This window comes from Electrona antarctica (genome assembly GCF_951216825.1).
Source record: "Electrona antarctica genome assembly, chromosome: 7".
NCBI lineage: Eukaryota > Metazoa > Chordata > Actinopteri > Myctophiformes > Myctophidae > Electrona > Electrona antarctica.
Genome location: NC_136812.1, coordinates 11,747,494 through 11,764,492, shown reverse-complemented (window position 1 = coordinate 11,764,492; position 16,999 = coordinate 11,747,494). Strand labels below are relative to the sequence as shown.

Here is a 16,999-nt window from a genome sequence, read left to right as displayed (position 1 = left end):
TTCCATTTGTACACACTCTGAGTTACAGACCTGTAAGGGTCCCTTTGGAACCGCCCCAAGGAACCCTGAGGTTCTTTTTTCCACCAAAAGATCTTTGGTTCTACAACTGGTTCCGTTCTAGATTCTTGGAACCTTGGTGCTTTCACAGAACCGGCGGACATTGTTTGGTTCCACTTCCGAACCAACTTTTAGGTGGAAATGGGGCCTTTGAGAACCACTGATAGTGAATCGGAGGTATATTATGGACTGAATTTGGAAAAATTTAGTCGTAGCCATGTTTGTTCCATCATGCACCTGATCCCCTACCTACCTGTAGCTTCTATGTAGCTTATGATTCAATGCCAGCCGATTTGTTTTATTTTATTTTAAATGTGGGACATCTCGCAGTGTGAGGATGTAATATCATTTAAACACTGAGGATCATTGTATATACTGTGGGGTATTGAAGATCATTTAGCCAGAGAGCCTATGTAGCTGACACACATGGTCAATGTACAGTATATATATATATACAGTAAAGTGGAGTTTATATATTGTTATATTGTGGCTTACGTACAGACAAACATACTGTAGTTATTAATGTTATTTTGTGATGGGTTGTACTGTACATCAGTGGTTCTCTAAGGCCCCATTTACACTGGCAGCCAAATCCAGCCTGAATCAGATCTGAGCCACATCCAGATTGGAATCGGATTTGTCCAAATGAGTCATGTGACCATTTAAACCAATCGGATTTCAATCTTGATGTGGCACAGATCTGATTCAGGCGAAATTTGTCTGCCAGTGTAAATGGGGCCAAAGTGGCGTCTGGGGGACCCCCAGGGGTCCTTGAGTGGTTTCCAGTGGGTCCCTGTCTAAATGGCTGGCAACACTGCCAGTGAACAAATGGAACCAAATGGTCCTTGAAATGAAAAGGTTTGGGAACCACTGCTGTACACCACAAATACTTACTCAAGATCTGAACGCTTCTAAAACATTTAGATTTACTCTGGAACGACAGTAATATGTATTTCCACCCTGATCATCTGTCTGGCTGTCGAAGAGTTAAAATGCAGAGCATTCTTGTAGCAGTGTAAACCCACCACCAGGAGACCAGCTGAGTGTTTCTCAAACAGACAGCAGCTTTTTCACATGCAACATTTCACTGCAACATACAGTAGCAAGTCTGAGTCCGTATACAGAGCAATGTATCATTGCTGTCGTTCAGTACTGTATGTTAACATTAGGCATAACTCAGGTAATTATTACCCATTTTCTTCTGAGACTGGATGTAATTGGATGTAATGTCAGCAAAGTACAAAATGCAACCCTTCCTCTTTTTCCCCCGAATCTGTTATGAAAGTCACGTTTTGACTTTCGCTCCAGCTAGTAGCAGAAATGGATAGCTTTTTAAAGGGATTCGCTGGTGTTACTGAAACAAGTTCAAGTCTATTTATTTCACACCAAGGTACATTGGATAAAATGATTATTATTATTATTATTAAAAAACAATGTGTTTACATTGGCACTCCAATGAAGAGCATTATCCTTCGTACCAAAGTGTTCCAACTATCAACAAGCACCTTAGTGACAGGGGATGGTTTTTGCTATGTATAAAACGGTAGTAAAATTCTAAATATCAGTACATCCCTTTTAACCAATTTTGGGCGGGAACCCCTTTTGGTGTTAGCATTATGTTATGCTTTAGCTATTGAAAAATAGCAGATCTACGAGTTTGTAGGTCTGCTATTTTTGAAAAATCAAAGAACCACTGACATAGAAACATAGCTTTTTCAGAAAAGTGTCAGGATGTAGAAGACATTTTTAGAATCGTTCCCAGGTCAAAATGGGTTAAACACTCAAATTGTGTTTTTTATTCCTGGTGTAAAAATACTTTATGGAATAAGAACGCTGTAAGAGGACAAACACTCCTGCGGAGCCAGTGCTACTGTATATTAGTAAGAAAAATAACTATTTAATGATGTTAATGTAATTATACAGGTTTAGTTGTTTTTGTCCCCTATGGAGATTCTTTGGCTGCTTCAAATGGGAACATCATATTTAATTCATGTGACCCATTTTTTTGTGATTTATCCTTTTTGCTGATAGCTAAATATAATAAATCATCTGATCAATTAATAGAGTTTAAAGTGAACCAGCCTCATATTCGGTGAGATAGTAAATACTTGGATTTAATGACTCTGTGTGATATAATAGTGTGACATTTATAGTAAGATCTGGTTTGTCCTATTGTACTAATGACGAGAAAAAAAACCCTTATAAGCATTATTTATGCAAAAACCTTTGCACAAATCAACAACAAAAAAAGAAAGAAAATTGAAGTGATTTATTTTCATTTTGATGGCCTTGACGAGTATTTTGTGTTATCTCAGCATTAACACATTGTTTTTATTTTTACATTTTTTTTATCCCTGTCCCAGACTGGGTGTATACAAATATGGAAAATCTGATTTTCAGTCCACTGAATCCAGACCTTCTGTTGTGAAAACATCAGATCTGACTATCACAGGTTTACAAATCAGACTTTCTGTACTTTATGTAAAGAGAGACCTAACGGTCTAACAACTGGTAAAAGTATGTCATTGTGTGAAGTACTAAAGCTGTACATATTTGTAAGCATCGGCATGTTGATACTAGACTGTAATATATTTTCTCTAGGAGACTTTACTGTAAAAAGATATTGATGAATTCTAATGTTAAATACATAATAAATATACAACATAAATCTGTAGAGGAGGAACCTTCTTTATGTGTTGTATCCATGACATCATCGCCATGCTGGCTTGTGGTGGACATTGTTGTCAAATTTCCATTTTTGCGGTGGTCACTGGACACACAGAATGAGTGGACATCAATTATTACCAGAAACACAAAAGTACTAGCCCCGAATGACCATAACAGGTCTGTAATAGGGGTGTGCTGAAATATTGATATGGCGATATATATCGATACGTCCTCCCGCGATAAATAATCAATATTGATTATTAAAATATGGATATCGGGAAAAAAAAATTGAAATGTTGTTCATAATGAAGTGATGAACAACATGTTTAGAAAAGGAGGAAATGACAGCTAAAATAAAGCAAATCCCACTCAGATTCCACAGCAACCAGAATTACTGGATGGTGATTTGTCCAAAGTCTCCAAACAGCTTTGTGGGAATACAAAATGCTGCATTTTTTCAGTTCCAAGTATTTTGTAGTTGCAGATATCGTGATATATCGTTTCATTTGTATTTCATACAATATATCGATATATCGCAAATATCACAATATATCGAATATCGTGATATTATCGTTATCGAGGGCCTAATATCGCGATATATATCGTATCGTGAGGAACCCATATCGTCCCACCCCTGTCTGTAACTCTGAGAGTGTAAAGATGGGACATGTGTGTACACTCTCAGAGTTAAGGGTGTCCTGGCAAATCAAACATTTGAGAACCACTAGTAGTACTAGTTGGGCTCCTAATATGCTAGCCCCATAGAGTACAGTATGTGCCCTCAGTCCCTATAGGCTCATTCTGTGGCTCCTCGGACCTACAGTACAGAATGAGCGTAGGGACTGAGGGCACATATGGGGCTACTAATATGTCTACTAATGTCATAGCAAATCAGTGTCATAAATATTCTGAAGAAAAGCTGGAGACATTCAGTAATTAGGTCTTATGATCAAAATAAGATTGTTATAATGGTGTGTAAAATAAAAGAGAATATAAAAATGGCCACGGACAAGACCAAGTCTTTGCCACATGGACACATTTATAAGCCCTGGTTGTATTAGTAACTGTCTTGAGGTGGACAAATGCAAAAAATAAACGAATACATGATGCAACAACGGCAAATATATCCTACAGTAGATTCATAAATATGTTGGAATCATTCATTTAGATTTCTCATGTATTGAAAGGAACTGGTCGGAATAACGTGTTCCTTCCACGCGCTACGTCCGGCCAGGGAAATTCCCCCCTGTCAGGTGAAAAGAAGCAGCTTGGACTCCTCATGCATAGAAGGAAGCATGAGGTCAGTCCGCTGCCCCCCCAGGTTGGCAGAGGAAGTGTAGCGCCCAGGATTACATTAGATAATTGACACTGGGTGAAAAAATGAGTTGCAAAATCGTGGGATATAAATTATTTTAAAAAAAAAAAGATTTCTCATGTATTAATATAGAACTGTTTTCCAGTGGCACAAAACCTGAGAAGTCAGTCACATGCCTGACACGAACTTAACGTCTGAATGTACAGCTTTATATTAAAGAGTTATGGTACCACATACGTCCTGGGTGTACAGTGGTGCACGGTCACCATCCAACACTACAGTATACGTGTACGCCAATGGAACATTTAAGAGGCCTAAACCAATCCACTTTTCACTGCTGAGCTTGTTTTATTAAAACAATATCTCGGGGGGGGGGGAGCAGTTTGTTCACAAAGTGTCAGACAACATTCAAAGTAAAAAGTGATGTACACAACATGGAGAAAAAGTATACTGCCATTGGTTATTATTACAATGTACTGTAGCCTATTATACAACAATAAATACACGCTAGAGGGTTTTGACATATTGCCCTATAGCATCCAGCAAAAAAACTAAATGTATTGATAGTCGGTTAAATATAAGAATGCATACAGTATGTGAAAAGATGAATGATCAGATTCTGCAGGACACTGATGATACATAATGTACTTAACCTCTTCAACCATAGCATATGTTAGGCCTGTCACAATTATTACATAATCGCCTAATGGCAATTATTTGAGATAATCGCAATTACTTTTGCGTTTCCATGTTGAAAAACGACAGATTTTCATAGTTTTAAAATAGCATAAATAGATCTTTTTTGTAATTTTTTTGGAAAGAAAAATATATAGATTCAATAATTATCAGTTAGTTCTTATTATTGAAGTTATTTGTCATTATCTTCCCTGTGGAATTTGTGATTACGAAGCCTAAAAGGCAAACAGAAACACAAATCGCAACGTTTCAAAAAGAAAATCGATAATCGCAATTATTTATGACAATTAATCGTCAACTTAAATTTGTAATTGTGACAGTCCTATATCTGTATTCTTGGAAAACTTTCGCAGAATGCGCCGTGTTGTACTCTAGTATACACTAGTAAAGAGCCCTGAGGGACTCCGGCTCCGCTCAGCAACTCATGAGGTTTAAGTGGTCAAAACAAGGAGGGATGAGAACATGTCTGGATTAAGCTGTGTATAGCACAGTCTATATGGTTGAACTTGAAACAGCACCACGCCCTCAGTAGCTTAGTAGGCTAGAAGAGCACTGGTTGTACTGTACTGTACTGTACTGTACTGTACATACAGAAAGTATTTGCTGCACAATTCCTACTTAATATTCTCTAGCGTTTTCAAAGACATTCTGTTGAAAAAACTTTTTTTTTTTGCATAATAATTCAGAATTACAGCACAGTGGATATGCTGCTATATGCGGCTCACAGTTTTCAAACGGGGTGAAATGTTTGTAGACGTGGCATTTGGCGGATCATCACATTTGTGTCATACACACAGTATAGCTCATCCATCACTGTGTTGACATCAGTACCTACTGTATGTCGCATATAGGTATAGGGCAGTATGATGAAGCACCCGTTTCGACTGGTATCAATGGACAAGGCCCATGAGTTCACTTTTAGAGAAAATGTAGTTAAGATACAGTAATATGTGGCCTGTGCCCCTAAGAGTCATGACTCATCACAGTTCATTAAAGTTAATAACACATTGCAGTGCAGACAGTCCAGCCCAGCTGGTTAAGGTTCCTCACTGCTGACCCACTGTAGTGACAATCACCCAGGTTAAGGTTCCTCACTGTAGTGACAATCACCCAGGTTAAGGTTCCTCACTGCTACTCACTGTAGTGACAATCACCCAGGTTAAGGTTCCTCACTGCTACTCACTGTAGTGACAATCACCCAGGTTAAGGTTCCTCACGGCTGCTATACCCACTGTAGTGATAATCACCCAGGTTAAGGTTCCTCACTGTAGTGACAATCACCCAGGTTAAGGTTCCTCACGGCTGCTATACCCACTGTAGTGATAATCACCCAGGTTAAGGTTCCTCACTGTAGTGACAATCACCCAGGTTAAGGTTCCTCACTGCTACTCACTGTAGTGACAATCACCCAGGTTAAGGTTCCTCACTGCTACTCACTGTAGTGACAATCACCCAGGTTAAGGTTCCTCACGGCTGCTATACCCACTGTAGTGATAATCACCCAGGTTAAGGTTCCTCACTGTAGTGACAATCACCCAGGTTAAGGTTCCTCACGGCTGCTATACCCACTGTAGTGATAATCACCCAGGTTAAGGTTCCTCACTGTAGTGACAATCACCCAGGTTAAGGTTCCTCACTGCTACCCACTGTAGTGCCAATCACCCAGGTTAAGGTTCCTCACTGCTGCTATACCCACTGTAGTGCCAATCACCCAGGTTAAGGTTCCTCGCGGCTGCTATACCCACTGTAGTGACAATCACCCAGGTTAAGGTTCCTCACGGCTGCTATACCCACTGTAGTGACAATCACCCAGGTTAAGGTTCCTCACTGTAGTGACAATCACCCAGGTTAAGGTTCCTCACTCACTGCTGACCCACTGTAGTGATAATCACCCAGGTTAAGGTTCCTCACTGCTGACCCACTGTAGTGATAATCACCCAGGTTAAGGTTCCTCACTGCTGACCCACTGTAGTGACAATCACCCAGGTTAAGGTTCCTCACTGTAGTGACAATCACCCAGGTTAAGGTTCCTCACTACTGACCCACTGTAGTGATAATCACCCAGGTTAAGGTTCCTCACTGCTACTCACTGTAGTGACAATCACCCAGGTTAAGGTTCCTCACTGTAGTGACAATCACCCAGGTTAAGGTTCCTCACTACTGACCCACTGTAGTGATAATCACCCAGGTTAAGGTTCCTCACTGTAGTGACAATCACCCAGGTTAAGGTTCCTCACTGTAGTGACAATCACCCAGGTTAAGGTTCCTCACTGCTGACCCACTGTAGTGACAATCACCCAGGTTAAGGTTCCTCACTGCAGACCCACTGTAGTGACAATCACCCAGGTTAAGGTTCCTCACTGCTACCCACTGTAGTGACAATCACCCAGGTTAAGGTTCCTCACTACTGACCCACTGTAGTGATAATCACCCAGGTTAAGGTTCCTCACTGCTACTCACTGTAGTGACAATCACCCAGGTTAAGGTTCCTCACTGTAGTGACAATCACCCAGGTTAAGGTTCCTCACTGTAGTGACAATCACCCAGGTTAAGGTTCCTCACTGCTGACCCACTGTAGTGACAATCACCCAGGTTAAGGTTCCTCACTGCTGACCCACTATAGTGACAATCACCCAGGTTAAGGTTCCTCACTGCTGACCCACTGTAGTGACAATCACCCAGGTTAAGGTTCCTCACTGCTACTCACTGTAGTGACAATCACCCAGGTTAAGGTTCCTCACTGTAGTGACAATCACCCAGGTTAAGGTTCCTCACTGCTACTCACTGTAGTGACAATCACCCAGGTTAAGGTTCCTCACTGCTACTCACTGTAGTGACAATCACCCAGGTTAAGGTTCCTCACTGCTGACCCACTGTAGTGACAATCACCAAGAGCAAGTCTTTGGAACTTTGGGCTAGATTTTCACCAGTGCCTTATCCCTAAACTTCTTTGCCTTTTTTTTTTTTCTTTTTTTTTTACTATTAAACATTGTTGAATAGTTCAAATAGCCAATCTACAAGCTCACAATGTGTTGAAGTAGACCGGCTAGTTGAACATCTTTTAAATGTTTTTCAAAATAGTAAAAAAGGTACACAGTAAAATCCTCAATCCATTTGTGGGTACTGAAGAACTTGCTGTGTAGACCAACTGAGGCCAGTGAAACTTACTATAGGCTACATTTTTTGGCCAGTTAGTTAATACTGCTTTTTATAATTTTCACTATTTTGCATTTCCCACACCTTTTCAACAGACATTTGGCCGTGAACCCCCATGTGAAAGGATTGTGTGCCAGGGACCCTCATACAAGATTTGTATTGTTAAAACGCTTCAAAAATGTCAAGATAAAAAAAATATTGTACGGTTATAGTTATTTTTCAAATAACCAACGCATATACAGTAGGGTAAAAGTGGTTAAACAGATTTTTATGCTATATTAATTTTGCTGGGGACCCCCTGGAACCCCTTAAAGGCCACCCGGGGTCCTTAGTATATTTAGCAGCGTGATGTTCCCAGACTGCCTTAAAGCAAAGGGTTCCCAATTTGTTTCTGGCCGTGACTCCCCAAAATAATCACATTTGAACCCCGGACAAGCACTTGGAACTGTAGGTAGGCATATTGCATTTAGTTTGACTTGGTTCCACAGATAATGCAGTCGAGACAAATAACCATCTAAGTCCATAATTTATTCTGACCCCTCCCCGAAAAGGTCTATCGGCCCTGACCCCTTATCCATGATTTATACATTATGGATAATTACTATGGACTTAAATGGTTATTCGTCTCACTCTCATTGCGAAAATAATTTGGTATTAAAAAGGTCTTGAATTGTGAATTGTAACTTTATAAATGGACAAATACCCTGTATACACTTCTGTATGTTGCTTTGTTTACCATCCAGTGAGAAAACATTGTTGCACATTATGCTAATCATCTGGGAACCCGGGGCCCCCCCAATATTTTGGGGACCTCCCCAGTTTGAGAACCCGTGCCGTAGAGGAGGCAGAACGCTCCCAGACAGAAGCAGGCCCAATAAGAGCACGGTTGGTACGACAGCAAGGTTGGAGTTGAAGTTCAAGTTAAAGAACAGTTTTCTACCACTACAGTATCACTCTGTACATTTCACAGCTTCTCATGAAGAAACACAGGTTACCAACACAGCCTATATGTTCATTCAGGCCCCTTGTCCACCCAGGTTGAACCCATTTTGGGCGGGAACCCCTTTTGGTGTTAGCATTATGTTATGCTTTAGCTATTGAAAAATAGCAGATCTACAAGCTCATAGCGAGCTTGTAGGTCTGCTATTTTTGAAAAATCGAAGAACGACTGACATAGAAACATAGCTTTTTCAGAAAACTGTCAGGATGTAGAAGACAGTAAAGAACAGTTTTCTACACTACAGTATCACTCTGTACATTTCACAGCTTCTCATGAAGAAACACAGGTTACCAACACAGCCTATATGTTCATTCAGGCCCCTTTTCCACCCAGGTTGAACCGGTTCCGTTCTTTTTCCCCCCCCCCTGCCTAATATAATATTGAACCAGTGTTTTTACACTGAAAATGAATTGGTTCAGAACAGTCGATTTGGAACTGGAACCAAAAAAAAAATGGCCGGCGGTTCCCTGAAAAAGCACCAATAAGGTTCCAAGAATCTAGAACGGAAGTTCTTTTGGTGGAAAAGGGGCCTCACTGCTCCAAATGACCTCGGGAAATGAACCACCACTGGCATTTGGGTTTGGAATGTTATGAATCAGACTTTATGTTGGGTGTGTTACAATGACCGACCTGTTGAATCAACAGCATATAGAAATAGAGTATATGTGGGGTTTAGTGTCATCGCCAGAGATTTACAGGTTTGAACCAGTCAGGGGAACAAAAGGGGAATCTTTCTGAATTAACTCAAACGTCAAGACAATCATTTGAAAAGAATCATGCAAAACCAAAACTTTGACATTGCTCATAAAGTTACAAAAGGCTTCAGAGTATTAAAAAAAATAACATTAAGCAAGAAAATTAAGACTCCTCTCACTCACTCTAGATCTCTTATAGCTACAGTGGTCATTCACAGCGATTAACAACATTCTCAGCAAATAACAGACCATTTCATTCATACGTTGTTCGGTCATTCATTCATTTCTTTATTTAGTCGTGTTCAAATGCTTTTAGTACTGTAGGGCAAAGTGCATCGGTTCCATTCGAACCTTGTTGTCTCTAATGCATTGTAGAGTGGCAGTTGCCATTGGTATGATAGGAGCTACCGCCCGTCAAACTATGGAAAAAAAACATCAACCCTAAAAACAATCACCATGGAAACACATTCAAATGTTAATTATGTACAAATCATTCAATGGTAAAAACTAAACTAAACACGCATACACACACACACACACACATTCTCGATGTCTATATGCACATTAGTGTGTAATCTATGCGTGTTCACACATTCACAAATACAACCAATTAAACAAAGGAATGTTGTGATGTAGATGCTACTTTCAGCCACTAGGAGGTGGGGTTGAGCTGTGGTGTGGAGCCTACAGAGACTATGGGAGATGTAGTTCAGAAGGGGGAGGGGGGTAACCTGCTGTTTTGAGTGTGTACATGTCTTCAGTAACAGTTCCCCTGCAGACACGAGTTGAAGTTTTAAGGCAGAGTCTGACCGCAAGGACACTGGAACGCTTCTCGCCTTCTTCTTGCTGGTTAGCTAAGCTCTTGCTGCTGCAGTGTTTGTTGGTTCATCGATCACATCCAATTCTGAGCTATGGTGGTGCGGTGACAAAAGGACGCCACCCACTGGTCAGCTGGTAAAATAACAACCAGCGAGAGGAGGAGGAGGAGGAGGAGAGTGGGATACAAGGGAAAGAGGAGAGGCCTGAAGAGGAGGAAGTAGAAGAGAATAGCGGAGAGGAGATAATCGGAAGGCGAGGGACGAGGGAGAGAGGAGAAAGGTAGTCCTATATATTCCCAGTCCTGCTGTCTGTGACTGTCCACTGCTCTCGTCTGTCTAAATGGTAATGGTGTTAGGAGTTGGCATACCCAGGCCACACGACATGCTGGAACCTCATTAGATAGATTATATGGCATTCAATGTCACAGACAACACAGAGCGCAACCAACGGATGATGACACTGCACAAACACACTCGCACCAGCTAATAAAATGCACACAGTACAAACTGCGATGTGGTTATTGAACACTATTTATCAACAACACGTTTTAAAGGTTAAACACAATCAGGTATTGCAAGCAATTCATAACGTAATGTGTGGAATTAATTTGTGGCCGCAGCCATACCATGGCCGCAGCCTGATATGCCAATTGTGATCATGTAAGTTAATAAGTTAATTGACTACGGTGTTTATGGCCCTTTAGAGTTTGAAGGGTCGAGTCTAAAGAGGGTACCAGGGCCAGGTGCTTGCTTGGGTCTGGCTCTCAGAAGGCCTGCAGCCTGCCAATTTATTAACTGTCAAGGTCTCTAACCGACCTGTAATGTGTTTAGTTTCTTGATCGTGTTCTCCCAGGCTGATTTAAAATCCTTAAAAGTTTGGCCTCCTCGTCCGTCTTTGGGTTTTAACCAGTTTTACTCCTGACTTTGTGAACCTACTCCCACAGGCTATGTGCGCGTGTGTACACACGTGTACACACACACACACACACACACACACACACACACACACACACACACACACACACACACACACACACACACACACACACACACACACACACACACACACACACACACACACACACACACACACACACACACACACACACACACACACACACACACGGTCCTTGGTGTCACTGTCAAAGATGGCGTGTAATGAAACAGGATCACATTTAGGACACGTTTAGAACGCGCTACGGTCATGCTAGAGGTATGTAGGTGACACATTAGAGCAGGCATGAGGTGCAGAGTGGCGCAGGCAGGCAGGCAGACAGACATCACCAACAGAGCACAGATGATGGAATATTATCTAACCATTGTTAGTGGTAGTTTAACATGCTGCCAGACAAACAGCATCATATCAACCTCAAAGGCATGCCCTGGCATTTTAGTCAGCAAGTCTGTCTTCAACAGGCACTTGTCACAAGGGTAAAAATACTATGTTTGTACTTCAATTAACTGAAGAAAAAATAAGCCATGTTAGGGCACGGTCACACCACACTTTTATTCTACCCATGAGGGCGGATTCTGCTACTGCATTTCAATGGGAATAGAGCGTTTTCCTTTTTTGGCAGAAATCCGCAAATGGCAGCAAGCCAAATGCATTGGCAGAATACCCCCTCATAGATAGAATAAAAGTGCGGTGTGACCGTGCCCTTATCATACCTTGTTGAAACCCATGCTGGCTCCAAACTGCAGGTTGACATGCTAGTTTCAAGTGTGTGGTAACCACTGGTTCAAATGAGGAATGCTTACATGGCTATTCAATGTTTTTCAAGGCAGCTGTGGCTAAAGACAAACAGTTTACTGTTTTACACACAATCTGACAGATGCCTGTCGAAGATATATAAAAAAGGCCACGGCATACCTTCATCAAGGAAATGGATGACATTGATTGAATGAATGAAGCGGGGGGAGTTGCACCTGTCTTCTACTGCTATAAAACTAATGCTGTTACAGCCATCACAGGCGACCTGACCTGTCTTTTATAAGATGGCCGGTCCTGCACCAAGAGGGAATTGCTTGTAATACAGGGTTATTGTAGGGTCTGACTTCTAAAATGGCTACCATCGTCTTTCCTGTTCCAAAATGTGTATTGACATCAGTGCCTTGTTTTAGCAATAAACCTGTTCTGCTCTCTTCCGCATACATTATGCGTGACCAAGCCCTTATTGAGGTCCATGTCCTCAGTTGCATTACTGGCCATTGTTGGATGTATGAGCATGCAGACATGCAACCTGGCTCCAAGCTGGCCTCTCTCTGTCTAGCCATTACCCCCTCTCTCTCTCTCTCCCTCGGTTTCTTTCTCTCCCCCCTTCTCTCCTCCCCTCTCTGTCAGGCACACACCCCTATCTCCACCACCACCAATCAGCAATCAGCGTGAGCCCCTCCACCAGCCAACCAAAATCAGCCTGGCCACCCTGCAGACCTCAGGAACCTGCAGTCACATGGGAGAAAGACAGTGTTACCGTCGATAGCGCGCACACACACACACACACACACACTATGTGCTCATTGTCTGCTCACGCACGCATGTGCACACTCACTCACACACACATTCAAATGCATACTCTACAGAGCATACACACAGGCGCCAGCGTAAGGTGTGTATAACATGACCGGATATGTTTTAACAGTCGCAGAACACCGCCATTTCCTAAGAAGAAGATTTACTGGAACACATTACCAGAGATTGAAGGAAAGTAGTTCTGTATGTAATATTTGTATTGTACAGAGGTACTGTCTAAGTCAGGGGTTCTCAACCCGTGGGTCGCGACCCCTCGGGGGGGTCGCCAAAATATTTTAGGGGGTCCCCAAATTATTTTCAAAAAAAAAAAAAAAAAGATTTTCTTTTTAATTTTTATTTTCACGATTTTTCAAAAATAGCAGACCTACAAGCTCATAGCGCGCCACTGAGTGGCGCGCTATGAGCTTGTAGATCTGCTATTTTTCAATAGCTAAATTATAACAATACTTAAAACACCAAAAGGGGTTCCCGCCCAAAATGGTTTAAGGTTATTGTAGCAGTCAATTTATATTGGGGGTCGGGAGGGGGCGGGGCGGGGGTCCCGAGACATTGCCAAAGCATTTCCGGGGGTCCCCGGCCAAAAACGTTGAGAACCCCTGATCTAAGTAGCGCTGTCGTCAAACACATACCGTATCACATCATGCATGTACAGACAAGTCACTTTCAGCTCACCTTTAATTTCACTGGAATGTATGTAAGAAATATTTAAAAAAAACTGTAAAATATGATTGAATACATGTGGAACGTTCTCTGCATTGGTGGCTCTATGTTTGAAAATGCACTAGGGTGAATGCCTAGGTCCGGCCCCTGGAGCGAACCCAAACGGAACCACTCCAGCCATGATGGCTCATTAATAACCAAACTGTACGCATGCATGAATCAAAGAGTGAAACACAAACAATCACAGAAGTCATACAGGTATAGAGCGCCGAAGTCCTGACGCCACTCACTCATCACCAAGGGGTTCGCGGAGGTTTTTCTCTATGGAGAATAACATTGGGTTAAAATCGTCTCATATGAGAATTGTGGTCCAAAAATACAGCAAACTGTCTCTGTGATATTGTCGGGGAGGTGTCTCTGTATCGTTTAAGACAGTCAGTCACTCATAGTTGATACCGGTCTGTTTTAGTGACATTTTGACTAATTCGGCAGCAGTAACATTAGAGTCAGTTGACTCTTCATATCCATACGAGTGAAACTGACGGGACTATCTGTTTATTTTTCAAACACAGTTCTTATATGAGGCGATCTAAGATCCCCCTATATGGGGATTATAATACAAATAAATAAATACACGAACCCGTGGACCTGTAGCGATATTGACGTCAGACTTCAGTGCTCTATGACTGCACGATAACAGACATGGTGCTCTCGACAGTATACAGCAGACATTTAGGCAGCGGTCAAACGCCACCAGATTTCTGGAACTACTTTTATACAAATGTACAATTCTACTTAAAACTATTGTAATGGCTTAAGTTGTCAAGATTTAATTGTGATATTAATTAACTTAAGCGAACAACGGGGCTCTCAGCCCTGGGCCAACTAAAAAAAAATCCTATTGGTATATTTTACAGACTATATTCCTGCATTAATTTATACTTTGCCGTACTACACGTGGCCTTACACCTCAGCTATAACCTGACCTACTGGTGTACGGCTTGAACACTGTTTTAGCAGCATGTTATTGGAAGAAAACCTTAACATACATATTTCATCCTGCTCTTCTCAAATAGAATGGGATGGCTTAATAATTTAATCTGATCAAAATTAACAAGTGTCTACATTTAGTGAATAACAGGAATAAAACAGGTACACACACACACACACACACACACACACACACACACACACACACACACACACACACACACACACACACACACACACACACACACACACACACACACACACACACACACACACACACACACACACACACACACACACACACACACACACACGTCTTAGGTTCCATCTCTACATTGATCCAATGAGCTTAACATCAGGGAGTCTAACATATCTCCCACAAAAAACAAACGCTTAAAAAAAAGAAGAAAAAAAACGACAGAATTTGACACAAAAAAGAGAGTAAAAACAATACACTGCTGTTGAAACATTAAATAAAATATTCTAAAATGTCTTGATCGATAAGATAGGAGGTGTAGCTTTTATACAAGCAGCTCCAACGAGCACAGCGGGAATGTCTCTTTCCCGCGCGTGCGCGTACACACACACACACACACACACACACACACACACACACACACACACACACACACACACACACACACACACACACACACACACACACACACACACACACACACACACACACACACACACACACACACACACACACACACACACACACACACACACACACACACACACACACACACACACACACACACACACACACACTAAGATAAAAGTCATTCAAACACTGCCAAGAGAGTGGTTGTCGTCGTTCTGGTTGTCCGTGTGCTCACACACACACACACACACACACACACACACTCGGGTGCACACGCACACAGGTACTGTACACACACACACACACACACACACACACACACTCAGAGAATACCCGTTCCACAGAGAGGAAGAGGGGCGAGAACAAAGGGATGCAGGGTTGGATAGTTAAGACCTATTCATACTCCAGGTTTAGGTGACGAGGTGGTGACCATCGAAACGGTGGTCACCTCGTCGTCCTAAAACTGGAATATGAATAGGCCTTTAGTTGGAACCAGTGGCGTGCAGACATTTAGAGGGGCAGGTGCTCAAGTGAAAAAGGGCACCTTGTGCAGCGCGTCGAACCGGCCGGTTGCCTTAACCCATTTTGGACGGGAACCCATTTTGGTGTTAGCATTATGTTATGCTTTAGCTATTGAAAAATAGCAGATCTACAAGCTCATAGCTACGAGCTTGTAGGTCTGCTATTGACTGACATAGAAACATAGCTTTTTCAGAAAACTGTCAGGATTTAGATGACATTTTTAGAATGTGATCTCAGGTCAAAATGGGTTAATAGTGTGAGATTTATAGATTTTGGGGCATAAATAATATATTAGAAGCTTTTTTGTTTATCAATAATTGATCAATGTCACCATGGTCCACATACTGTACACTGTACAAAAAAAAAGAAAAAAAAAGAAGCACCCCCTAGTGTCTATCTGTGCCCGCCACTGGTTGGAACAATGGAGCGATAGGAGGATGGAGGAAATAATGGGGGTAATGGGGGGGTGGGGGGTGGGTGAATGTCCATGCAGTTATCCGGGCGCTGCATCTCCCCTTCCTTCCAGTGTTGAACTGGACACAGGGAGAGGGAGGAGAGGTGGAAAGAGATGGACAGACAGACAGGCAGTAGCTTCAGGTGTAGGTTTGACAGTAGGTGTGTGCGGTGCAGTAGCTTCATTCAGATGTAGGTGACGGCACCTTTGCTGTTCTTCTCCATGGTGATCTCTACGTAGGAGGAGGGTACGTAGCCCTCCTGTCCGCCCTGCTTCCTGGCTCGGGTCCAGCCGTCCCCCTTGTCCTCCTCGATGATGTACAGCACCTGCGTTCGTTCCGCGCAAAACGAGAGTCGGGGATTGGTTACTCAAGCTGATAAAGAGGGGGCGTCACGCACGCACAGGCCTGTCACAATTATTTATTACATAATCGTATATTTGAGATCGCAAATAATTAATTATAAAATAATTAATTAATTATAAAAAAAAATGTGATGATCTCAAATAATTGCGATTATGTAATCAATAATTGTGACAGGCCTGTGCGTGCATGCATGGCATGTTGAAAGATGTCCACATTTTCAAATATTTTTCAAAAATAGCAGAAATAGCAGATCTACAAGCTTGTACATCAACTATTTCCGCTATTCTTTGGAAAGAAAAAAAATATTATGCAAGTATAGTAAGTAAGTAAGTAAGTAAGTATGTGTCAATGATTTCTTTGTATATTTCTTTGTCATATCTGCCCTGTGCAATTTGTGATTACAAAGCCTAAAAGGCAAACAGAAATACACATTGTAACCAAATAGACTGTCCTGTACACTCCTGTCCT

At 41.9% G+C, this 16,999-nt stretch overlaps 2 protein-coding genes across 4 annotated transcripts in view; one reads left to right on the top strand and one right to left on the bottom strand.

Moving 5' to 3' along the window:
• bcar3 (BCAR3 adaptor protein, NSP family member) overlaps window positions 1-2,731 on the top strand; it is a 132,055-nt gene extending 129,324 nt beyond the window's left edge. Inside the window, exon 21 of the transcript XR_013790364.1 lies at window positions 71-2,731. The gene's annotated coding sequence lies outside the window, so the exon portion shown is untranslated. The remainder of the gene's footprint in view (window positions 1-70) is intronic.
• The window catches only part of fnbp1l (formin binding protein 1-like), an 81,517-nt gene that overhangs the window by 4,489 nt on the left and 60,029 nt on the right, over window positions 1-16,999 (bottom strand). Inside the window, exons 15-16 of one of the 3 annotated variants that reach the window (XR_013790365.1) lie at window positions 16,373-16,493; window positions 11,372-12,844 (exon numbers count right to left, since the gene is read on the bottom strand). Coding sequence is in view for 2 of the 3 variants with exons in the window: in XM_079505322.1 (XP_079361448.1) it covers window positions 16,353-16,493 (141 nt within the window). In the remaining variant the exon portion in view is untranslated. Of the gene's footprint in view, window positions 1-9,427; window positions 12,845-13,445; window positions 16,494-16,999 lie in introns of those variants that run through there. The other 2 variants (XM_079505323.1, XM_079505322.1) reach the window with 2 other exon arrangements.